Source organism: Pantherophis guttatus, chromosome 1, assembly GCF_059756535.1.
Source record: "Pantherophis guttatus breed Tessera chromosome 1, ASM5975653v1, whole genome shotgun sequence".
Classification (NCBI taxonomy): domain Eukaryota; kingdom Metazoa; phylum Chordata; class Lepidosauria; order Squamata; family Colubridae; genus Pantherophis; species Pantherophis guttatus.
In genome coordinates, this window is record NC_142063.1 from 118,298,218 (window position 1) to 118,324,064 (window position 25,847).

The 25,847-nt window shown below is 41.4% G+C and overlaps 1 protein-coding gene across 2 annotated transcripts in view; it reads right to left on the reverse strand.

Moving 5' to 3' along the window:
- Positions 1 to 25,494, reverse strand: part of SPEG (striated muscle enriched protein kinase) — a 130,888-nt gene extending 105,394 nt beyond the window's left edge. Inside the window, exon 1 of one of the 2 annotated variants that reach the window (XM_060687850.2) lies at positions 24,600 to 25,494. In XM_060687850.2, coding sequence (XP_060543833.2) covers positions 24,600 to 25,035 — 436 coding nt within the window. In that variant the 5' untranslated portion in view covers positions 25,036 to 25,494. The remainder of the gene's footprint in view (positions 1 to 24,599) is intronic. The other variant, XM_060687851.2, reaches the window with a different exon arrangement.
- Positions 25,495 to 25,847: the final 353 nt, after the last annotated feature.

Genomic DNA, 25,847 nt, shown 5'->3' on the forward strand with positions numbered 1-25,847 from the left:
CTATCTTCATAACTCTTCTCTTCACTTTTTTCCTGTTCTTCAGCATCCTTGTGGCAACCAGAAGTGGACATAGAATTCCAGATGTAGTCTGAATGGACCTATCAATTCCTGTGACCACAATACTGGAGTTTAATCGAAATATAATGATCCCAACACAATACTTACTAGCCCAGGACAGTTCCCTGAGATACTCCATTAGATTCTTCCTTCCATGCTGACAAAGAAACATTGAGGACTACATGTTGGGTATGGTTGCTCAACCAGCTGGAAATCCATCTACTTGTGGGGATATCCATCCCACGTTGTTCTATTTTATTAAGAAAAGGACTATGGTCAACCAAATACCTTACTGAAATCTAAATACAGCACATCCATAGCATTCCCTTGGTCTATAAACTTAGTTACTCTGTTAAAAAAATGCACTAAGATTTGTTTGGCATAATGAGTTTTTAACAAGTCTATGCTGGAGTCTAGCGATCACTTTGTTCCTCTGTAAATATTTTTAAATCCACTATTTGATTTTCTTTCCCAAGATTTTCCCAAGTACTGGTGATAAACTGGCAGATCTGTAGTTTTTTTTAGACCATTTTTTCAAAGATTGGAACATTAGCTCTTCTCCAGTCTTCCGGCACTCCCTATGTTCTTTAGAAGTTGCAGTCAATGGTTGTGAGATCACACTCTCCTTTCCTTTAGAACTTGGGACATAATTCATATGTTGCTAGATATTCAAATTTATTTAAAACAGCTAGGTGTTCCCTTCTCATTTCTTTATCTGCATTCTCTTCTATCCCTTACAGTGTGGCCACAGGTTGGATCACTCTTTCCTTATACAAATAGAGATACAAAATAGGAATTAAGCAGTTCAGACTTTTCTGTGTTGCTCAGCACCGTCTCACCATCTTTTCTAACTAACTTGTCCCTTGATTTTCCACTTGTTCTACACCAGAGGTGTCAAACTCAAGGCCCAGGGGACGGATGCGGCCTGTGGGGTACTTTGATTTGGCCCGTGGGACTGCCCTGGAAACAGTAAAGGACCAGCCCAAGCGCTCTGCCAGAGAAAACAGGATCCCGAGCTCCGTTTTCGGCTGCCATGGCCTCCTGCAACCCTCTGCCAGTGAAGAGAGAGAGCTCCATTTTCACTGGCAGAGGGTTGCAAGAGGCCGTGGCAGCCAAAAATGGAGCTTGGGAGCCTGTTCTTGCTGACAGAGCGCTTGGGCTACCACAGGCGCCCCTGACAGGAGTGATGTCGAGCTGCCCCCCTCCCCCCTCCGAGGTCAAACACAACTCTGATGTGGCCCTCAATGAAATCGAGTTTGACATCCCTGTTCTACACTACTTTTGTTACTGTTTTTATTTTGGGTGTTTGTTGCAAACTTCAGCTCATTCTGAGCCTTAACTTTCCTGATGTGATCCTTACAGATTCAGCTATTCTTGGATATTCTGCATTTCTCATATACTCCTCCTTCTTTTTAAAATATGCCCTTTTTGTTTTTCAGCTTATCAGAGATTTCTTCATGCAACAACACTGGTTTAATTTGTGGTCTCCCATTTTTCTTTCTCTTTAATACCATGTGTGTTTGGGCCTTAATTAACACATTTTTCAGAATTACCCAATCCTTCTGAATTTCGTTTTTCCTTCATAAAATCCATATTTTCCCTTGGCTTACTGAAGTCAGTTGCCTTGAACTCTAGGACCGTATTTTGACTTCCTTCAGTTCTCCCTGCCTGTAATATGGTGATTTCCAGGCTAGTATGGTCACTGTCCCTCACGGTCTCTGCAAATTCCATGTCCTCAATCTGTTAGTAAGGATTAAGTCCAATATAGCTGATCTCCTCATTCCTCCTCCATCTTTTGGATGATAGTCTGCAAGGCATGTCAAGAACCTTTTGGTCCTCTCTCTTACTACACAGCTTGATTTCCAGCTGATGACATTATGAATGTCCATATATAAAATGGTTGTTGCTAAGTTGTGTCCGACCCATGGGCACCTCCAGGCCTTCTTTTCTTCTACCATCCTCTGGAGTCCATTTCAGCTCACGCCTATTGCTTCGGTGACTCCATCCAGCCACCTTGTTCTCTGTCATCTTTCTATTTTTGCCCTCAATCTTTCATATAAAATTGTGCACGTATACATACACACACACATACACACACACATACCTTGTCTTTTGCTGTTTTTTTTTTCCTTTTGAGTAGATTATATTATTCTGGTACTATATTTCAATCTTGAGTTCCATCCCACACATTTTGACCAACAATGTCATATTTCCCCCTTAGATTAGGATTTCAAGTTTTTCCTGTTTTCCCCCCATGCTTTGGACATTAGTGTATCATCATTGCCTTTCAGCATGGCTTTCCAAGTTTGCCTACTGCATTTCCTGGGGTATTTCTGAGCACCCTTCTTTTCTTGATTGGCTTAGTTTGAGTGTGGTTCTACATATTGGTCTCCCTGTCCTGCCCTTTCAGATTAGTTTTAATATCCCCCAAACAAACTGAACAAAAGAATTAGACCAAAATTAAACAAAAAAAAATTAAACCAAAACCATTTTGGCACTTTGAATACTAGTTTAATTTGTTAATCGCATAACCCCATTTTGACTTATTGATTCATTTTATTATATATATATATATATATATATATATATATATATATATATATATATATATATATATATATATATATATAATTAAGCTGTAATGTAACTCATTTTTGCACTGTAGTATAAAGATTTATGACAAACATGGAATTATCCCATGTTATCTTCATATCGAACCTATGAGGCAGATATACCAAGAAAATTCATTCTGCTATATCTTTGAAATATTACTGTAAGACAGTATTATAATGACACTCTTTTCATTATTTCTCTACCACCGCATTTACAAATTAAATTTTCAGAGATGGGCAACTAGATCAATCTGTAACCCAATTTCTTTGAAAGAAAAGATGAAATGTTAGATGCATTTAGCCTGGATAAAATTAAAATGAGACACACTGGCTATTTTTGAATATTTGTAGCGCCGTTGGATAGCATACTGCAAATCATGTCTAAAAACTAATGTGCTTTTTTGTTCAGAAGCCAGAAGAGGGGGGCATGTTAACACCTGCAGGGAAAAGCATTGAACATAGAACTTTCTACAAGTTGTTTGATAACGGAACAAGCTACATTTGCAAATTTTATTTACTTAAAATATGTGTATGGATGTCCATCTTGAGAACACAATTCTGTGAGTTTCACAACCCCATTAAAGCCCCCCCACCCCCCCAATTAAAACAATAAAATCAAAACCCTGGGGCTTTAGACATCCTCCATGGATGGATCCTACAGAACAATCCATATGCTCCTACACTATCCCAGAACTTTGGGGAAGACCCAACTCTTTAGTTGAAGGCTAAAAGATTAGAGAATCTCTCGCTGGATCCCAGGGAAAAGAGTTGATGAGACTTTCTAGAGCGTCAAAAGCTGTTGACACTCTAGAAAGAGTAGAGAGAAGAGCAACAAAGATGATTAGGTGACTAGAGGCTAAAACATATTAAAATGGTTGATGGAATTGGGTAGGTTTAGTTTAATGAAGAGAAGAACTAGGAGTGACATGATAGCAGTGTTCCAATATCTAAGAGGTTGCCACAAAGAAGAGGGAGGTCAACCTATTCTCCAAAACACCTGAAGGCAGGAAAAGAAGCAATGATGGAAACTAATCGAGGAGTGAACAAACCTAAAACTAAGGAGAAATTTCCTGACAGTTAGAACAATTAATCAGTGGAACGACTTATCTCCAGAAGTTGTGGATGCTTCAACACTGGAAGTTTTTAAAAAGAGATTGGACAACCATTTGTCTGAAATGGTATAGAGTTTTCTGCCTGGGCAGGGGATTGGACTAGAAGACTTCCAAGATCTCTTCCAACTCTGTTGTTCTGAGTGTTGCACAGGACAGGGACTGCTACGGGAAAGGCATGCTTCTTAGTGGTAAGGGAAGACTTTGCCCATTCTATCCAATCTGGTGGAGTGGGCAGATAAAACCTGAAGGTCCCTTCACATCAGCCATCAGGTTCTATCCCACACCAATCCTCAGCACCTTTTTTGCATCTCTGTGGTACGTCACTTTTCTCTGCTTGAGTCAGCCTGTGCTCTCTCTCCTTAAGTTGGCAGATGCCCACTAGGAGAGTGTAGAGAATCAGAGAATATATATCCCTGACTAGCTACTTCTTGAAAACACTCTGGTTGGTGGGGGGGAGGGAAAGGTTGACAAGATGAAATGGTGCTTTATCACATACCAGGAGAGAACAAAATTCCTGTTGGGAAGGGGACAATGTTGGTGCCCTGCCAATGTAAACACCTGTCTTTCGCTCTGCAGGAAATGTTGCAACATTTCCTCTGGAACACTATTAAATCAAAACATGGCTCAGCTTCTAAAGCCCACAGAAAAGGCACAGTATAGGACAGTGGTGGTGAACCTTTTACTTACTGAGTGCCGAACAGGAACGCGCTGCGTGCACTGCACACGCTTGCATGCCATCCGTGCTAACGCGTGGCTCCTCCCCATGTGCTGCGTGCACAACCACACCATCTGCGCATGCACACAGCTTTTGCACATGCCCCTATCATGTGCTGTGCATGCAACCACACCATCTGCGCATGCGTATAGCTTTCATGCATGCACACAGCACGCGCTGCATGTGCACTCTCACCATCTGCACATGTGTGTGCTTTTTGCATGTGCAATGCATGTGTGCGAACGCTGTCAGCGCATGCTGCACACCAGTCATCTCGTGCGCATGCGCAAACACGCGCGCATGTGCAGGAGAGCTCCGAAGACCAGCTGAGTCCCCTGAATTGTGCACATGCGCATCATAGGCCTGAACAGCAGGTGGGGCGCACGCACATGCGCAGCTTCAGGTGAGTTTGGCGACGGCTCACGTGCCCTGAAAAATGGCTCTGCGTGTCACTTCCGGCACGCGTGCCATAGGTTCGCCATCACGGGTATAGGAGCACATGGAGAACCAGGAGGATGGTACTGTGAATAGAAGGGTCAGATGCTCCTACGTGGGATTCAGAAATATTTAAGTGGAGAATGGACAGTCAGTTTTCAGAGATGCTATGGTTCCATCCTGCAATGCTGATTCTGCCTTGAACAGGGGTTGGATGAACTCCAAGATCCCTCCCAACTACAGTACATTTTTAATAAAAAAAATATAGATATGGATGACATACTGTGTTTATCCATAAGGAAGACAACCATGAATTTAAAATGAACCTTCTTCAAATGGAAGATTAGTCAGAAAGAAATTATCTGCCTCCAGTATGGCATTCTCACAATCCTAAAATGATATTCTCGTTTTTAAAAGTAAATGATTTAGGAATAATCATTTTCTTTCAAGTAAGTTATCAGTTTGAAATATCCACAGATGGAGTTTGAATTATTGCAGATACTCAGTTTTAATAAATTTGCTAATGTTGGTTTCTGAGATCACGTGAACCGATGTGAGTTTATAGCAGAGATATTAGTCACACAAAGTGTACCATATAAAACAATGAAAAATGATAGGTAAAAAGATAAGGAATGAGAGTCTAAAAGTTGGAAAACAGTCTCCATGGTGAAATATTTAGTTTCTAGGTCAAAGAGACAGAAAAGAAAACCTAATCTTAATCTGCTGCCTATTAAGCAGCTTCGTAAGAATTAAAATATTATTTGATCAGCCCTGGGAACCTAGCCTATAATATTATAAGAAATAATAAAGAACACATATTTAACCATGCAATCATTCTCTTATTACAAAACAGTCATAATACAACCACATATTTCTAGGATTACTGTAGATGATAGAATTAACTGGGCAAAGGGTATTATCTATAAACAATTTGACCCACACATATAAAAAAAGGGTAAGAGAATCTGCATCAATACTTTTCTTTCTTCCTAATTATACCTATTTTTTTCATTTTTTTCAAACAAATGCATTGTACAAGAATGCTGAGCACATATGTCAGCGCACCCACGAATAGACATATATTACTCACACACAACATACACATTTATCGAAACCCACAGTTCTGTTAAATGAGGCTTCTTGATGGGAGTCAAGTTAAAATTTCATCATGCCTTTCTGGTCTTAATTATTTGCTTATAATTTAAAAGGTTTTCTTTAGCTCAGCTAAGGCAGCTGTTAGCCCTTGCAGAGCCCGAAGCCAAATTCTTAACTGATAGTTATACATCCTTGCCTGTCTATAAGGGAAGAAGAGGAAGCAGAGAGCATTATAGGTAGTCCTCGACTTGCAATCACAACGGAGGCCAAAATTTTCATTGCTAATCAATACAGTTCAGTGGTGGGTTTCAAATTTTTTTACTACGGGTTCTGTGGGTGTGGCTTGGTGAGTGTGGCATGGCTTGGTGGGCATGGCAGGGGAAGGATACTGCAAAATCCCCATTTCCTCCCGATCAGCTGAGACTTGGGAGGCAGAAAATAGATGGGGGTGGGTCCAGTCATAATTTTTACCACTGGTTCTCCGAACTACTCAAAATTTCCGCTACCGGTTCTCCAGTACTGGTCAGAACCTGCTGAAACCTACCTCTGATACAGTTGTTAAATGAGTTTTGCCCCATTTTACAACTTTTCTTGCTATAGTTGTTAAGTAAATTACAGTTGCTAGTGACGTAATTGTTAAGTGAATCTGGCTTCGCCCCATTGACTTCGCTTGTCAGAAGATAACAAAAGGTGATCACATGATCTTGGGGCACTGCAACCATTATAAGTACATGCCAGTTGCCAAGTGTCTAAATTTTGATCATGTGACCATGGGGATGCTGCAACAGTTATAAGTGTGAAAAACGGTCATAAGTCCCTTTTTCTCAGTGCCGTTGCAGCTTTGGATGTCACTGAATGAATGGTTGTTACGTTAAGGATTATCTGTTTCAGATTTGTGCAGTGTGACAACTACAGCTATCTTCACCTACCAATTTCTCATGCTGGGTAATAGCTTCCATTTGCAGTCACTGGCACAAACCTTTGCCCACATACCAGGGAGAGGTCAGGAGCTAGCACAATGCCACTGACAGGTAAGTGATCAGGTGCCCACAGTTATTTTCTGGCATGTATTATAACTCCAGAAATGCCCTCTGTTTCCTATTCTTCTTCTATAGATAAACAGATGAGTAGAGTTTAAGATTATAAACTTGGTTTAAGATTTTTGGAAATCCGAATTCTTGTCTTTGCTGAATTAAGAAAAACCTCCGAACTAGTTAAATAGAAATTTAGAAAGCATGGCAAGATTTCAGGGATAATCCCCAGGAACGTTATCAACTGATTGGTGAGGTTGCAATTCACTTCCCAAGAGGATGTGAAGAGATTTCATAATAAAAATCTAGATTAATCTATTAATTCCATAACTAATTGTTATATTACTTTGGGGTAATGATGGAATCTAACAACCTGTTCGATAGACTGATTGTGATAAATATATATAATCTCTTTAGGGAGTATATTTTCCACATATTATATCATGCATTTGAAATCAAGGGATTTTGCTTAATCCATTACAAATTAGTGATGCATTTGCACAATATTTGAACTTTGGTTAATGTCTTAAAATTCAAGCTATTTGGTTATTTCATTGCTCAACATATTGTATGAACACAAAAAAGGGTTAAATTAGTAAACAGGTTAAACTGTGTGAATAGAACTATAAATCCAATTGGTTTAGAGGGAATTCCTGAGATAGATTTGAATAATTTGGAATTAACAGACTGGTTTACTATTTTGTAGTATTAAATATACCATGCAGTTTTCTAGTAACCTATTTCCAGAAAAAGAATAAAGATGCTCTGTCAATAGGTATTTTGAGTTAGAATACATCAACCCTTCCAAAGTCCAAAGATACTTCCTGATGTCCTCCCAATATTATGATAAACATCACACTGGCCAGTGTTTCTCAACCCTGGCAACTTTAAGATCTGTGGACTTCAATTGCCAAAATCCCCTCTCATGCTGGCTGGGGAATTCTGGGAATTGAAGTTCACACATCTTAAAGTTGCCAAGGTTGAGAAACACTGCTCTACCCATAAGGGCGCAGAGTAAGTAATAAATTCCTGTTAAAATCTCAGATCAAGAGCACAGCTGAACAGCTTAATAGTGAAATCTGAGGTCTTAGTGTATTTTTTGTGAAAATATACTATCTTTTGGTCAAGCAACTTTACTGGCTTTTTGGCCTGAATACTACATTCCATTAAACCATAATATATCCTCCCTAGACCAACTTAAATCCAAAAACACTAGGCAATTCCTGGAAGATTGGCATGCAGACAAGTCAGCCATCAATAAACATAAAAATAAATCACTTTTATGGACCTTTCAAAAGAGACATAAAAAACACAAAGGAAACAAAACGACTAGAATGCATTCTCACAGAACCAACACCCAGATAAGTAATACCAAACAAGCAGAAAAAAACACCCTAATCAAGGAACTACCAAGGAAAAAAACTACACTCCCACAAGCGCTGTTAAACTACGGTATATAAACAAGAAGAAATCTCACAGTCACTAGCACTGATGATGTTACCTAGTTGGGTAATGATGAGCAAACATGTTCAGAGAGCATCAAGGACTCCACAGCTATAACATGGTTATTTATTTATTTATTTATTAGTTCAATTTATATGCCGCCCTTCTCCAGAGACTCAGAGCGGCTTACAATGCATTAAGCAATAGCCTTCATACTTTTGTTTATACCTGCTTAGTAGGGCTTTTGGCCCCCCCAAGCGGTGTTCTTTTTTATACAATTATGTATATTTTATGACTTTATACAATTATGTATAAGTTATGATTTTTGTTTTAATGTGTCACCTAAACCATGTGCCTTATTTGTGCTTACGGTGGTATTTTCTTTTGCTATTTTTTTTAACATGAAGTTTTGGGAGCAGTCTTGTTTCCCCACTAGCAGAAACCTTTGCCTCACTCCATCATCTAGACCTGAAATCAGTGTAACCATTAGTCTGTTCTCTTACCCTCAGTCTCCAATAGAGGTTTGTTTTGTAATGTATTTCTGGCAGTCATTCAACAACAATTTTAAGAGCATCAAGTTGGCTGGTTCCCTGCTGCAGAAGAGAAAAATTGCAAGGCTCTGCAAAGTGTCAGAAGGCCTAGATCAATTCTGGCAACATTTCCCCACTTCTGCTGCTGCAGCAAGAACATCTGCATTTAGAAGTATCGTGAACATCACCTGGCTGCAAAAATTATGACATGTTCTCCTTCTGTTTGCAGTTTGTTCTCCTTTTAAACAGAAGGAAAAGTATATTTGCAGCTGGGTAGGTAGGTTCTCCTCATAGTAACCACTCAGAAGTTTTGTGAATGGACTTTTAAAGGTAAAAGGTAAAGGTTCCCCCTTGCACATATGTGCTGGTCATTCCCAACTCTAGGGGGCAGTGCTCATCTCCGTTTCTAAGCGGAAGAGCCAGTGCTGTCCGAAGACGTCTCCGTGGTCATGTGGCCGGCATGACTAAACGCCAAAGGCGCACGGAACGCTGTTACCTTCCCACCAAAGGTGGTCCCTATTTTTCTACTTGCATTTTTTACGTGCTTTCGAACTGCTAGGTTGGCAGAAGCTGGGACAAGTAACGGGAGCTCATTCCGTTACATGGCGCTAGGGATTTGAACCGCTGAACTGCTGACCTTTTGATTGACAAGCTCAGTGTCTTATCCACTGAGCCACCGTGTCCCCAAATGAACTTTTAACATGTACTAAAAACAAGGAGGGGAGTGGCAGCCCCCCTTTTGTGCTGCACGGGAGTGAGAAGACTTTTATTACTAATATTGTAGGAACTGCACCAGTTGGAAATAGTGATTGATTGTCACTTTTTGTATTTTCCTGTCAGCTCGAAGGAATGCCTCAGGGCCTATGGTGTCCTGTGCTTGTTCTCAGCACTTCTAACTTACTCAAAGACCAGATGTTCAGAGAAACGGCTTCAAATTATCTTTAAAGGACTGTGGCAGTGTTGCATGACATAGAACTACGTATGTTACAATTGCAAATAATTTTGATTTGTCCATGCGCCAGTAATGCAGCCTCCATTTCAAGATTGCCACTGCTGCTTCAGAAATGGTACAGTAGTGCCTTGTGCTTAAAGAGGGGGGAGGGAGTGTTGTTTCTCTCACAGGAGGTATTCTTGGCTCACCTCACCTCACTGTTCCTTGGGCTCCATCTGTGCTGACAGGAGAGTTACCAGAGTGTGAGCATTAGGCATCTGGAAGGCAACGGAGGTTTGCAGCTAAGGCAAACCCAAAAGCAAGAGACAATATTAAATTGTATTTTAAATTATTAAATATTTTATCTTCTATTATTTGGATGAAGAGGGAAAAGGTATTTATAAGTAGGCCCACAAACCAGTGGTGAAATTCAATTTTTTTTACTACCGGTTCTGTGGGCGTGGCTTGGTGGGCATGACAGGAGAAGGATACTGCAAAATTTCAATTTCCACCCCACTCCTGGGGGAAGGTTATTGCAAAATCTCCATTCCCACCCCACTCTGGGACCAGCCAGAGCAGTGGTGAAATCCAATTTTTTTTACTACCGGCTTGGTGGGCATGGTGTGGCTTGGTGAGCGTTGCTTGGACATGGCAGGGGAAGGATACTGCAAAATCTCCATTCCCACCCCACTCCTGGGGGAAGGATACTGCAAAATCCCCATTCCCACCCCACTCCTGGAGGAAGGATATTGCAAAATCTCCATTCCCACCCCACTCTGGGGCCAGCCAGAGGTGGTATTTGCCAGTTCTCTGAACTACTCTAAATTTCCGCTACCGGTTCTCCAAACTGCTCAAAATTTCAGCTACCGGTTTTCTAGAACCTGTCAGAACCTTCTGGATTTCACCCCTGCCACAAACCTGAAGAATCAAGATGAGGCAGTCAGTTACTAGCCCACAAGGAAGGTCTGATGGGCCACTGAACTCTGAGCTAGAAAGTGCAAGCACTTATTTGCTGGTATAAGTGCAAGCACTTATTTGCTGGTATTCTCTAAAACTCTATGGACCTGCTATTGTTGCTGAGTGTCCCCCGCTCATAGAATCCTGATATCTAAATAAATCCGAATGTAATTACAACAGTCCAGATCCATCATCAGCACATTCCAAGCAGAATTCAGAAAGACTGGGTGACAGAAAGACTGGTTGTTTGGATGTGTCCATGGTGTGCGATGCTTACAGTGGGATTTCACATTTTAAAATTATGTGTTTTAAAGCAGTAATGGAGGGAGTTATTTTTTTATCAGAGCAACGGAACACAGACTGACAGATGTTCCTTTAGATACCATCTCCCCAATTTTTAGTTAAATCACTTAACCCTGATGAGAAAAAAAAACCCTTGCATATGCAATTGTATATATATTTACATATTGTGAATGTCTCTATGTTTGTTTTATCCCTTGCTTACAGCAAGTAGAGATCTGCAGGATTTATTATGTTGGCAGGTGTCCACAACGTGGCAACTGTCCAATTATATATTCTTCTTTTATGATTGTGGAGCCACTGGAGGCAGGCAAATTACTGAACTCCAGAGTTGTGGTCTAAAAATTCTCTCTCCCTTTCCTTCATTGCTGAACCTGAAAAATCCAGATGGAGAAAGCGATTCTCTCCATCTCATACACATAGACACCCACCCACAGACACATACATAGACACACAAAATGAGTGGTGCGCACACACACACAGCTTATAGGACAATGGCAAGAATATAAGGAGAGCAACTGATATGTGGTATGGAAACTCTGCATCCTGCTCAGAAATGTGGCCATTCTGCCTTATAGGATAACAAACCCATCTCTTTTTCCATGGATAGGTATATTTGGAAGGACTATGGTCCTGAGTGCAGAATTAAGAAAACATACATGGAAGCTCCTTCCTGCCCCTCTTCTTCAACTTATCCAGTGAAGAGTGAAGGTTGAGAGGACTCAGTCCGGAACTAGGTGTTTCTGCAGTGTTTTCTATTAGGATGGTACTTCAATGAATAGATCCAATGGCTAGGTACCAAATTGGAGGGCAAAAATAAAAGTCAGGTGAGTCCTTAAAAAAAAGAAAAAGCAGAGAGGCAAAATGAGGACATTAGTGATTGTTGGTATAACCACCAAAACTCAGGAAGTAGAAATAGATCAGTGAGAGGTTCAGTACACATATACTAAAGATAGAAAGAGCTTTAAAATATTGATATAAAAGAATCCTGCTGACAATTCCATTAAGATAAATAGGTGTGGAGCACTATAATACCACAGAAGGCCTCCCACAATTTACTTTTCACCTCAAGCAAGATGATTAGGGAACTGTTGACTAAAACATTTAAGAACAGTCGCAGGAATTGGGTATGTCTAGTTTAATGAAAAGAAAGACTGAGGATGACATGAAAGCAGTGTTCCAACATCTAAAGGGCTGCCACAAAGAAGAGGGAGTCAACCTATTCTGCAAAGGGCACCTGTAGGTAGGACAAGAGGCAATGGATGGGAACTAATCAAGGAGAGAATCAACCTAAAACTAAGGAGAAATTTCCTGACAGAACAATTAATCAGTGGAACGGCTTGCCTTCAGAAGTTGTGGGTGCTCCATCATGAGAGGTTTTTAAGAGATTGGACAACCATTTACCTGAAATGATATAGGGTCTCCTATTTGGACAAGTAATTGGACTAGAAGACCTCCAAGGTTTGTTCCAACCGTGATATTCTGTTAATTCTGTTAACCTCCTTAGATCACCAAATTATAGAAATAAATTATAGTTATGGGCTAAATGAGCCAATATGTTATCTACATTGTGAACCTTCAGTCTATTTTGTGCAGACTATTAAATTGAATAGTCCGCAGAGGAGAGATTTTCATCTAAATGAAAGTGATGATGGAGGAAAAAGAAGAGTTAAATTTCTTCTAAAGAGTTAAACACATCCTGTAGTTCTAATGAAAATCTCCCCTTTCCCTTACTGAGTGTTATATTTAATAAACTGCAATATGGTTACTAACCATACAGGTAAGTCACATTTGTTTTGCTGTGATAATGCAGCTGAATTGCATGTGGGAAGTCCTATTTTCAATCTGATGTTATCACAAGATTAAAAAAAAAAATCTGTGATGGGAAAGGCTTTGCTCCTTATCTGGAGATTCACTGTCAATCAGAAAAGATCATAACGGCTTGGCCTGACAATGAACCTGTTCGTTTAAGGAGGTGCAAAATTTAATGTTCTAAGAATTCTGGAATATTCCATTCCTCCTCCAGGCCATCCAATCCAGCTGTTTTGGGTTGATTTCTTCAACTGAAGAACATAATTCTCTGAACCGAAATGTTCCAGATGAAATAAGCCTATTTTAACACTGGACCATATCTGGAATGCTACTTCTAATTCAATGGATTCATTTCTGAAAAACTGCTGGACTACCTCAGGACAGCTGAACTGGCATAGTCTGGAGGAGGAAGAGAATGTCCCAAGTCCTCCAGAACATTCCATTCCCACAACATACTTTTTGCACATCCTCATGGTTGTCTATAAGGCACCTTTCTATAATCACTAAAGTACTGCCCCTCCAACATGTAATAAGCTATTTATAAGGAGAAATGGTTTAGTTACTGTAAAATGTTAGAAAAAAAATATATTAAATACATGGCCTCTGTACATATTGTGCCCTTATTCATTATGTGTGAATGTGGTCAGGGTCCCTGACTATCAATAAAGCAGATACTGAGTTGACTAAAGTCACAGGCACTTCCATACTGCCCTGGTTTCTTTACAATCCTACTAAAGCAACCGACAACCATCTGCACTGCTGCTGATTTTGAAATGTTGAAAATGAGACCACCACTGCTCTTTCCAGCTGACCAACAAGAAAGTGCAAAACATCTTTAGTTAGTGCCCCCTTCCTATCTGTATTTTTTTTTTAAAGTTTACATGGTATGTGTTTGTCTAATTTCTCCATTACTCTTCAAAATCCTAAGAAATAATAGCAATGTCTATGAAAGAAGTGTGGGCAAGACTAGATTCAGCCCAAGGCAAGGCAAAAGTCCTTGCCAAAGAGGAAAAAGGTCCCCCATCACCTCAGAAGAGTGTCAGTATTTCAAACAGATTTTCTTCAGTGCAATTACAGAGACATCGCAGCTAAGCCAGAAATAAATGAGTTTGGCGGCTGAAACAGAAAAGGATGTATTAGGGCCAACTTGGCAAATCTTAAATGATGCTTGTAAGACTAGCATATGAAGATCATAAAAACTGTAAAGCATGAGAGTTTGAGGGTCACCCTTTCCAACTCAAGTTCAGAGATAGTTTTGGAGTAGTACAAAGATCCCATATGGAGATGGCCTTTTCTCCTTCACAAGGCCATAGTTCTTCCTTCTCTTGGCCCTAATTTGTTCACATCTTGTTGCCTTCTTTGTGCTTAACGATAACTACCATATACAGTATGTAACTATATATTATACAGCTATAATACTGATAGCAGTATTTCAGTATTTGAGAGGCTGCCACAAAGAAGAGGGGGTAAAATTATTCTCCAAAGCAGCAGAGGGCAGGACAAGAAATAATGGTTGGAAATAATGTGCTGTATAAGCCTAGATTCTGAGTCTGTAACTATCCCAGTTAAGGGTGCTGTGCAAACACAGCCACAATTTTGTAAAATAGATGTACCGTAGTAGTTATTTTATTTTGAGGATTAGAATTAAATATATACATTTACAGTGATTTTTTTTTTAAAAAAACCCTGCAAAGTTAAAAAGAGGGTTTTTTCCCTTATTTTTTTTAAAAAATCTGTCCTTTGTTTCTTATGAATGTGGGAGATAGTTACATTTTGTTAGAGAAAAAAAGAGTTTATTGCTAATAATAGTGATCAGATTGGTAAATTCTAACACATAAAGTATTGTGGCTTTCACTCTTCCTTGGGATACCCAAGAAATATTCTCTTTCCCCAATGGGACAAGCCTGCCCAACTTAGGCCAGCAGAAGAGGCCTGCTATGGATCCCTGTCTCTTAAGGAATTAAAGCAGGCAGGGTCAAGGAGGGTCAAGGCAAGGCTTCTCCACTGTGTCCCCATCCCTCTGAAACATTCTACCTCCAGAGATGAGAACGGCTCCTTCCATTTTGGCCTTCTGGAAGGGTATCAAAGTCTGGCTTTGCCAGTTGGCCTGGGGGCCTGAGAGGGGTGCTCACCGCTGGAGGTGGCTGATGGGGTAAGAAGCCCTCATCCCTGTCCCGTCTGCTTCTTGGCTCTCTAAGTTGCCGTTTTAGTACAGTTTTAATAATATTTTATTCTGTATAGTTTTCATGTTTTCAATATTTTTTTACTTGTTTTATAATCTTGTAAGCCACCCAGAGTCACCTTGTAGGGAAGATGGGCGACATAAAAAATTAATAAAAATAGATAAATAAATATTAATAGCTAGGAATTAATAGTTTATTAGCCATTACTATTAATGAGATCATAGCTGAAGGTTGTATTTTTCACAAATTAGGTTTCCTTTACTCCTCTGGGTTGTGAGGAATAGCAGCTACTTATTTTTTTTTTTTCTCAGTTGAAGGGGCATCAGAGGATCCTCGGCTGAAAATGAATTTGCCGTGCCAGACTAAATGTTCCTGATTTAGAAAGTAATTGTTACACTTGGATAAATAATGTGCTTCTGCGCAATCAATGAACCTTCAGGATCACCTCTGTGTTATCAGTGTAAGCCAGGTTTCTGCTTATAGTCGGAAGAATAACATTACTTTTGCACTGAATAGTTTTTCTAAATAAAGTAGGCTGGCATGAGATGGAAAATTATTCCAACCCCAGGATATTTTTTTTTAGGTAAAACACACCACCACACTAGCTAAAACAAGGCCTCCTCATTTCACACTCCCCCGGAGTTGAAGGGTCTTAAGAAATGTCATTTACATATGAAGTTATGAGAAAATGTGTAAACCAAATTCATCTGGCCACTGAGTATTCTGGAATTTTGAATATATATCATTGGAATAGATATGTTAGTACAGAGAAAGACTTTTATATTCAGGCACCCTCCCAAAATTATCAGTTGCCAGGCGACAGAGGAATCAATTAACTTCTTCATGGAGCACTTATTCAGCTCTTGCAGAACAGTGATTCTCCACAGAATCAGTGTTTGGGGCTGATGATCTAAGTATTTCCCTGACTGACAGATGTTTAATAGACTTTGGAAAGACCAAATAGGAAGAAGAGAGGAACCTCTTGAACGATGGGAGGAGTGGCGGGAGGGCATTTCATCATTTCCATGATCCTTACAAATTGATTCAAATCATGGATCCTCCGGAACTGGATCATAAGATTTGAGCTACAAAAATGCAAAGGACCACTAGCGATCAGCATATACTTGGAGACATTATCTGGTAGTAAAAACAGCTAATATAGTCTTCTGCTAAGGTCAAGGAAGCCCAAACCCTTAAGCATGACTACTTGGTAATTTGAACCTGTAGAGCAGGGATGTCAAACTCAAGGCCCACGGGCCGGATGGGGTGTTTATTTTTTTTTTCTCCAAATCATTTTTTATTTAAAAAAAATAAAATATATTTATTTTATTTAAAAAAAGAAAGAAAAATAAAACATACAAACATCATTCATTCAATCAAATACAGACAGTACATCGGTCGGTTTGTATCCCTAGTGCCCTCTCCTCTCTTCACAATATCACTACATATCCAAAATTTATTCTTATATAAATTATATCAGTTGCATCATCATTTAAAGTATTTCAACATTTACTTATATATCACCATTTTTTATTATCTACCCAATGGTAAAATAAATCCCATATCAAATAATATTGTTTTTCTTCCTGCTCTCTTATTTCAAGTGTCAGTTTACTCATTTCGGCACAGCCTATGGGGTGTTTAGATCTGGCCCGCTTGGCTGCCCTGGAAACAATAAAGAACCAGCCTACGGTGCCTTTACCAGTGAAAACGGGCTCGGGACAGTAGTGGGTTTCAAAAAATTTTACTACCGGTTCTGTGTGACATGGCTTGGTGAGCGTGGCTTTGTGGGCGTGGCAGGGGAAGGAGACTGTAAAATCTCCATTCCCTCCCCAATCCAGGGGAAGGTTATTGCAGAATCCCCATTTCCTCCCAATCAGCTGGGACTTGGGAGGCAGAGAATAGATGGGGGCGGGGCCAGTCAGAATTTTTAATACCAGTTCTCTGAACTACTCAAAATTTCCACTACCGGTTCTCCAGAACTGGTCAGAACCTGCTGAAACCCACCTCTGGCTCGGGAGGACTGCACGCAGCACTCCCAAGCTCTGTTTTTGCTGGCAGAGAGTTGCAGGAGGCCATCGCAGCTGAAAACGGAGCTCAGGAGCCCATTTTCGCTGACAGAGTGCTGGGGCCATCACAGGCACCCCCAACACAAGTGATGTCAAGCTGGCCATGCCCACCCTGGCCACACCCACCCCAGCCCCGGAGGTCAAACACAACCTTGATGCGGCCCTCAAATCGAAGTTTGACACCCCTGCTGTAGAATAAGGTGTGCATTCCTATAGCATGTTCTCTTCTGTTTAGATCAAGGAGAAACTGAAATTATGAATTCCCCAGAAAAGGCACTTGGATCTTTCTGCATGAATTAATTTCCTACATAGCTAGCACTGCACATGGCAAGAAGCTGTGTAGGCATTGCCATATGTGAATGTGTTTTTCAGAATAATCTATGTTGCAGTGGCCATGGAGTTTGGGGCTATTGCCTACGCACTTTGCAAAACAGAAAGCTGAGCCTTTGTTTCCATGTGTGGTGTTGTAGAGAAGCAATTTCCTTCACAGATGCAATCCCCTAAATAAAGCAAGCCGTGTGTGAAGCGGTAGCTATTAGTTAGGGTACTGTATTAAATAGAAAATACACAAAATCAAATTGGGAGTCCCAGTGGCCTTCTATAATCTGACTTAATGGCTTTGGGGTGTTTAATGAAGATGCTGGGATCAGCATAAAAGAAATGTCAGCCAAGGAACCATGGAGAGGTAACAATAAGACTGGAAAGAAGTAATGGCAATAACACTTAGACTTACATACCGCTTCACAGTGCTCTACAGCCCTCTCTAAGCAGTTTACAGAGTCAGCATATTGCCCCAAACAATCTGAGTCCTCATTTTACCCAACCTCAGAAGGATGGAAGGCTTGAGTGAATCTTGAGTCAGTCAGAATCAAACTGCCGAACTGCAGGCAGCCGGCAATCAGCACAAGTAGCCTGCAGTACTACATTCTAATCACTGCGCCACCACGGCTCTCACCACTAGCCTTCACAACCCAAAAGCAGAAAGTGAGTCTGATACTCTATTTACTCCTACCTTGCCAAGCAGGAACACAGTTTGCTGAGCAGCCTCACCTCCACTCCTCATTCTGCAAACGTCAACCAATAATCTGCAGCCTTCACTACCTTACCTAGGAATGTAGGATTCCGTAGGCAAGGTGGGTGTAGATACATCATTAGCATTACAGCTCCACAAGGCAATTATAGTTGTAATGAGGATAATAGAGTAAGGCATAGAGGACAGATTAATATCACTGAATTTTATCTTTCATCTCTCCCCAGTGAGTTCTTATCTGAGCATTAGTTTATCTGAACTGCCCACTGATCTGAAGTAGCTTTCCCTCCGAAATAAAAAGGCTACTCTGTGAGCCAAGGAGGGCCAGTTTAGTGTAGTGGTCAAGGCTGGAAACTGGGAGACCGTGAATTCTAGTCCCATTTTAGGCATGAACCTAGCTGGGTGACCTTGGACTAGTCACCCCTAGGGAAAAGGCAATGCAAACCACTTCCAAAATACCTTGTCAAGAAAATTGTAGGGACTTGTCCAGGTAATCTTTAGGAATCAGTAATGACAACAGGGAGGAGGAGGAAGAGGAGGAGAGTGGGGAGGAGGATAAAAAGGAATAGGATGCAAGGTGAATACAGGATAAACCTGAAAGCAGTATGTTTACTTTTGCCCCTTCTATTCTTCCATTTTCTGTGTAGCTAACTTTGAAGATCCTTGTTCATAAGGTCTGCTGTAAATACTGATCCAGATATTCTATGTGCACTGATTCCCTCACTGTTTCTCTGGGGGCCTTGATGGGCATTGTGCATGGATATGTAGAAAGATGGATTGCGCAGCCTCTCATAAGTACAGCCAAAGCCCAACAGGTAACCATTGCACCATAAAAGCTGGTTGATTTTATTTTCAATGAACTTTGATGTGAACTTGCTTCTCCTAACTTTACAGTTGTCCTGTCCATCAGCCTTGTTGTCTCCAAGCCCTTCCAATTCCATTCAGTACCCCCACTCAACTCTTTTGAGACTGTTTTGGCAATTGGAAGGCTACAAGGAAGGGGGCAAATTTGCATGCAGGGTACCAGCAGCCAATTAGCCCTAAAGGGGTTTTCCCCTGTAGTAGCTAAGGACAAAGGATTGCCACTCAATCACTCCTTGCCTGCCATGCAGAAATTGATTGCATCCTTTTCCTCTCATTTGAGAAATCAAAGAAAATAAATGTATGCCATTCATACCATTGCCTGTTTCCAATCTTTTTAAGACTACAGATACTAGCATGCTAGGATTACCACATGTTTGGTTCCTTTATCCTAGTGTTCCTCAACCTTATCCTCAACTATAAGCTCCAGCAGGCTGGCTGGAGAATTCTGGGAGTTGAAGTCTACCCATCTTAAAGTTGCTAAGGTTGAGAAATACTGCTATTGCCAGATTAGCCAACGCAACCACATGGTAGGCAGAGAATGTCTAGGACCCTCTTCTATCCCCTGAAGTTCAGGAGAAGGAAACCCCAGACGGCATAGGGCAAGATCAGAATGTCATCCTTTCCATTATTACAACATTTGTGGTGTCCTTGGGTTTGGCTGCACAACCAAACGACCAAGCTCAGAGAACACCGAGGACCCAACAGTTCAACCCTGAGCTACAAATATTCTCTTCTATTAATTACAATATCATTCAGGGATGGGGAGAAAAATCAACACCATCCCTTGTTGACTGCATTTCTGTCTGGAAGCCACTGTAGCCTTCTGTCTACCAAAACCAAAGCATACAGAGAGCAGTGCTATCACCTTAACTTTTGCCTCTTCATTTGCAGATTAGTCACTGGCAAAAGAAAATTACACTCACATAAATTTATCCAAGAGCAATTTTCACACTAGAAAACAAAAAATACAAAATCCAGAAACTTCTGTCTCCATGGGTAGCAGAATAGATTTCAGAGAAATAAATATTTCTTATCATACAAACATGCATTCATGCACGGTATTTGTATCATGCATACCACATTTCACATTTTAAGGTTCATTTAAGAGATTTTTTTTAAACAATGAGAGATATTACTGGCTTTCTAATGTACCCAGTATGTTAATTCCATGTTCTTGACTTACTTTCTGTCAGGTTGCCAGAGGGCTACTCTATCTGAAGTGTGATGCCTTCTTACATTATTTCACCAGTTGGGGCATTTGAATCATCCTAAACACCAGAGCTACCACATCTGAACTGCAAAAATCCAGATAAACACTAGATGGCAACAATAAGAGTATATCTGTTTGATGCCATCTAATGGTTGTTCAGATTTTTACAGGTTTTAGATGTACCAACAACTTTTTTATGAACCAAGAGTGCAGCAACTCTGCACTGCGTCACATGTCCCAAATCCACAATCGTGTTAATGAAATGGTCTCATGCTTCTTCTACCCACACATGAAAAGAACAGGGTTTGCATCCTTGTTCATATTTTCTGTTGGTGTACTGTAACTCCATACGCTTTGTAATATAATTCTTTCACTCTGTTCCAAGCAGTATCCATATCACCTTTCTTACTTCCATTCTGCATTCATTCCATTGAGAGAACGATCGATCTTTTACTATTTTTTTTTTAAATACAGGACTCATTTTTTTTCTTCCTGCGATTGTTCTATTTTCACTGCAGTTTCTTTCATTTCTTTCTTTTTCTTTCATGTCCAATTTTTCTCAAGAGTCACTCTTAAAACTATCCAAAAGGATCTGCCTCACAATCATGACTTTTCATTAGGCATTTATCCTTCTTCGCCGATGCTCTGTCTTTCAGCACAAACAATGGTGCAGTTATTTCAGCAACACAGATTTGAGAACAGAGGCATCTTCAGGATTGGAGCCTTTTGTCCAAATGATGAAAGTAGTGTTGGACTGTTGCAACACAAACCCCATCCCTTTCATGTGTGCATGTGATAGCAACCACAGTTGGGACCGGCAACTCGGTCGTAAAGCAAAAGAATTGCTAAGTGAAATCAGGTCTTACTTCAACTTCCCTTTGCTTTATAGACTTGCAAATGTCATAAAGGTAAAGACCTGTCATAAAACGTTTTCATCATTGCCATAATTGAGAATGATGTTGAATGAGGCAGTTGCTAGACAAGACCTATCTGTATACAAATGGGGCACAACCTTGTTTTCATAATTGATCCCTTGGCCCTGTAGGAAGTTAGCACCCACCCCTTTCCTGGAAGAATGAAATATTTTAGGAAATATTAAAAAGGCAGAATATTATATTTCCCTGGATAAGAAATGGAGAAACATGCTTTAAAGACAAAGCAGCTTCTTGCCTCTCCCCCTCCCCCCCCACACCTTTGTTGATGGGCCAGAGGCAGAAACTCAATCCTTTGTCAAAGGACCATCATCTGCAACACAATAGGACCCATCTAGGACAGAAACTCACCACATGGCACCTGGGAAGATTACATCAGCCAGCAAGGCTAGCTAAGACCCCCACCCCTGGGAGTCTGACAACCAATCAGGATATGCTTTTGGGGCCCCAGGAAGTTCAAAGCCAGAGAGAGCATAAAACCCGGGGACTCGCTGTATCTCAACCCTTTTCTGTTAAGGAACTCAAACCATGTGATCCTGTCCACCATTAAACCATCTTTCCAAGCAGTCTCCATGTTTCCAGTGCCTTTTTCCCCACTTGGAGCTGAACCCAGAAGGATATTTCTTCTAACAGCCCCTTGACCCCACAGATGCATCTGTCAAGAAATCTGGGGGGCAGGGGTGGAATATACACTTCCCACCAAACAACAAAGGAACTATAGCTGCTGTGATTGGCTACTACACTATGAATTCATGAGACAGGATCATATATTAAATGCCTGGAAGATGCAAGGCACAGTGAAGAGATATAAGGCCCTTCCTTTTCTAACAGGACTTCCATTAGGCTGGGCTGCAGAATCTGGAGGGCCATAAGAGGGACACGGAGAGAAGAATTTCCTGTCTCTTTGCTGCCATCTGCTGACCATCTGAATTTCTGCAGCCTGGATCTAGTAATCCTATAATGTGCACAATCTTTTTCTCTTTAGTGGAAACAATTGAGTACACTGGGCTTTCTGTAGATTACTGATTATACATGTGGTTGTGCTTATGATAGATGTTCATAGCATGAGAACTTTCAGATTCTGATTAGATGGCCATCTGTGCATGATTGCCCTCTCCTCCAGGTTTTGGACATATGTACAAATAAAAGTTGGGTTTGAGAAGCCACCTGCAATGTTAAACTTCCCACAAACATACAGCAATGAGGATTTGAACTTTACTTGTTTTAAAGTTCTGAGACAACCTGAGAATGTACAGCTCTTACAGTAATTATCTTCGCAAATGTGTGTTATGTGTGTTAGACTTGGTCTTTGGGTGTTAAATGAATTTCGTTGTATGGGTATACTGTGTATACACGTACAATGACAATAAAGTTGTTGTTGTTGTTGTTGTTGTTATTATTATTATTATTATTATTAAATAAATATTAAACATAGATTAGATTTGTAAGCCTCATCTAGATAAACTCATTGTCAGCACTAGAGTAAATGCAGGTTGAAGTGCTTGCCTAAATGACTGTCCTTGTTAGAAACAGCCTTCTGAAACCTATTGGCTGTGTTCACACAACATAAAATCCCTTGTTAATATGTTAGTCTAGCTGTGGTTCAGCACATCATGCCAATATGGCCTTTAGAACTGGCAGGGTTTTCCAGCTCTAACCTTTTTGAACCCATATAGGATATGACCTTCATCTGCTTGACTAAATGACTGTCAGTTCCATTTTGGAAAAAAAAAATGCTGCCATGTGATTCTCTGGTTCATTGGACCATGCTCAGAGAAATACAATCTTGAGTGGGTGCTAAATCCAAATGCATTACCACATATATTGTAGATTTATCTCTACAATACACTACAGTGGCCAACTTGGAGCAGCTTCACCAAACAGGTCAAAATTAACTGATTGAATTTAAAAGAGTTCCTCTGTCTTGGAGACATTTCAGCCTAAATGTCTTCTCTTGTTTTACGTGTGGAAATATTTTTGCTTTTATTTAGTTAATGATTCAAGAAACAGGAACTCCCTCTGGTTGTCAGTCTCATAATCTAATACTAGTTTGGCAGGCGACTGTCAAAGCTGTAATGCAGGATACTAGATACTAATGCAGGATACTAGGACGCTGAAGCTCATTGGACCATGCTGATTTAGGAGTGACTTCCACTTTACAATTTGTCCCTTTGAACAGAAGCCTCCACCATATTGTGTACAATGACAAGCACATTTGAAGTACTGTAGGTAGGAAAAAGGGAGTTGGTGAGTTGGTAGCAGTTTCTATCACGCCCTCAGCACCAAGAAGAACCAGATCATATGAAAGCTATGTGGGAAGAGGGGATAATTCAGTTGACGAAGTGAGAAGCAGCCTTTCTGGCAATGTTCTGGCCGGACAGGAGGCGGTTTAATTTCCTGAACGGGCTCAGGTTGCAGATGTTAATGATTGCCCTAACTTGGGAAGGAGGGAAGAATGGGACCGGCCTGCTCCACTTCATAGTTGCCCATTTGCTAGGCCACAAAAAGATGTGCTTTGCTATCCCCTACAAAGAGCCGTAGTGGCGCGGTGGTTTAGATTGTAATATTGCAGGCTAATCTGCCCACTGCCAGGAGTTCGATTCTCACTGGTTCAGGGTGGACTCAGCCTTCCATCCTTCCGAGGTTGGTAAAATGAGGGCCCAGATTGTTGGGGGCAATAGGCTGACTCTGTAGACTGCTTAGAGAGGGCTGTAGACCACTGTGAAGCATTATATAAGTCTAAGTGCTATGTGCTATTATGTAATTCCCATCCTGTTTCTAAGGGCTCCAACAGCCTCACCAAGCCTTCCCTCAGAATGGAGAGGACTCCCTGGTCCAATTTAGCTTTCAAGGTGTTTTACCCTAATGCTAATAAGCAACTGTGGTTCTGTAGATGGGGATTGATTTCTAGAAGAAAGAACTACAGGAACTAAGTCCAAGGGCCAAAAACCCTGCAACTGGAAACCCTGGCTCTCTGATTCATTGGGGAGAAGCTAAGTTTATATATCGATAAGGGTTATGAATTTGATACACAATCAGAGGTACTCGATTATCATTTTTTCAGCTTGGCACTGGATTATAAACCCTGCCCTTTTGCAGCGCTACTAAATATGACTCCGATGTGCTCGGGCTGAAGAATTGGGTCTCTTGGAAAAACAGGGCTGATTGTTCCCCCTTAGGAAGCTTAGTGGGTCATTGTTAATGCAACAACTGCTCTGCCCAGGTAGGGCTGAGGCACTGCAGCCCCACCAGAAAACCCGCCCCCACAACTTTATCCATACCTTCCATATCGGTGACTATCACGGTGGCTGTGCTGACGGCTTCACCGTGCTTGTTCGTGGCCACACAGCTGTAGACTCCAGCGTCAGCCGCCTTGCTGTTGAAGATTTGGAGGCTGCCATAGTCTTCCTCTTCTTCTTCCTCTTTGGCCTTCTTCTTGATGGAAGCAAGAGGTATCTTCTCCTTGTACCAGGTCAGGCGCGGCCGGGGGTTGCCGGTCACGGCCACCTTCAGCAGGAAGTCATGGCCGATGCTAACAGCCGTGTCTTTCAGCTCCTGCAGAAAAATCGGAGCCGCAGGGCCTCCCTGCCCCGCTGTGACTTTGGCTCTCTTAGGAGGGATGGCAGGGCTTGGAGGAGCTCTGCCAGGCACCCGTCCCGTCTGCTCAGCTTCTTCTGTGCCGTGGATGAAAATATTCGGTTCCTGAGCTTTCTGCATGGTTTAGGGCCTCACTGACTTTCACACAGCCTTTGGTTGCAGAGATGTTGCATAAGACACCCCCCCCACCCCCGCCAAGCTAGGACTCTGCAATCTCTCAGCCAGATAAGGCCCCACACAGCCCCCCGGCAGCTGTTTCCCTTCCTTGATGTTCACCCTCTCTGTGTGCGAGACCCCCCAATTGCTGGGCATCTGCCAGGGGGCACTGACGCTGCTCCAGGTGCCTGCCCACCCAGCCGGACAAGTCCCAGAAGGTTCCTTTGCTGCCAGGCAGGGGGTTATTTTTAGGATGGTCTCAGGTTGCAGCCAGCCCATCGCAATACACTGAGGGAGCTAGACTCTTTGCAGAGGGCAAAATCCTCCCCATTCACACAACACCCGTGCCCTCATTCTGAAACGCCTAACATCTTTACTGTCTTTTTATGGTCCCACTACTCCTCATTCCACTGAATTACACCCCCTCCCTTTTAGAGGAAGGGAAATCCACAATGAAAAATCCTCCAGCCCCCATTTAGTTCCTCCCTCCCTCCCTCTCTTCCTCCCAAGCAGCAGCTGTTTTCTGACATGTCACATTCCTTGACCGAAGCTGAGAAGAGCAGAGTATATGACTGGAGTGGCTTAGCTTCTCTAGCAAAGATAAAAGCGGGTGGAGACAGTTTGCCAAATCGGGACTGAGGGACATAGGGGGCCTCTTTGGGCCAGCCCTCTCTTTCCTCATTTCTAGACAATTCACACTGGGCACACCTCAAATGAAGGATGGAGATAAATTGCTCCATTCAATGACCCCAATGGGAATATTTGAAGAAATGATC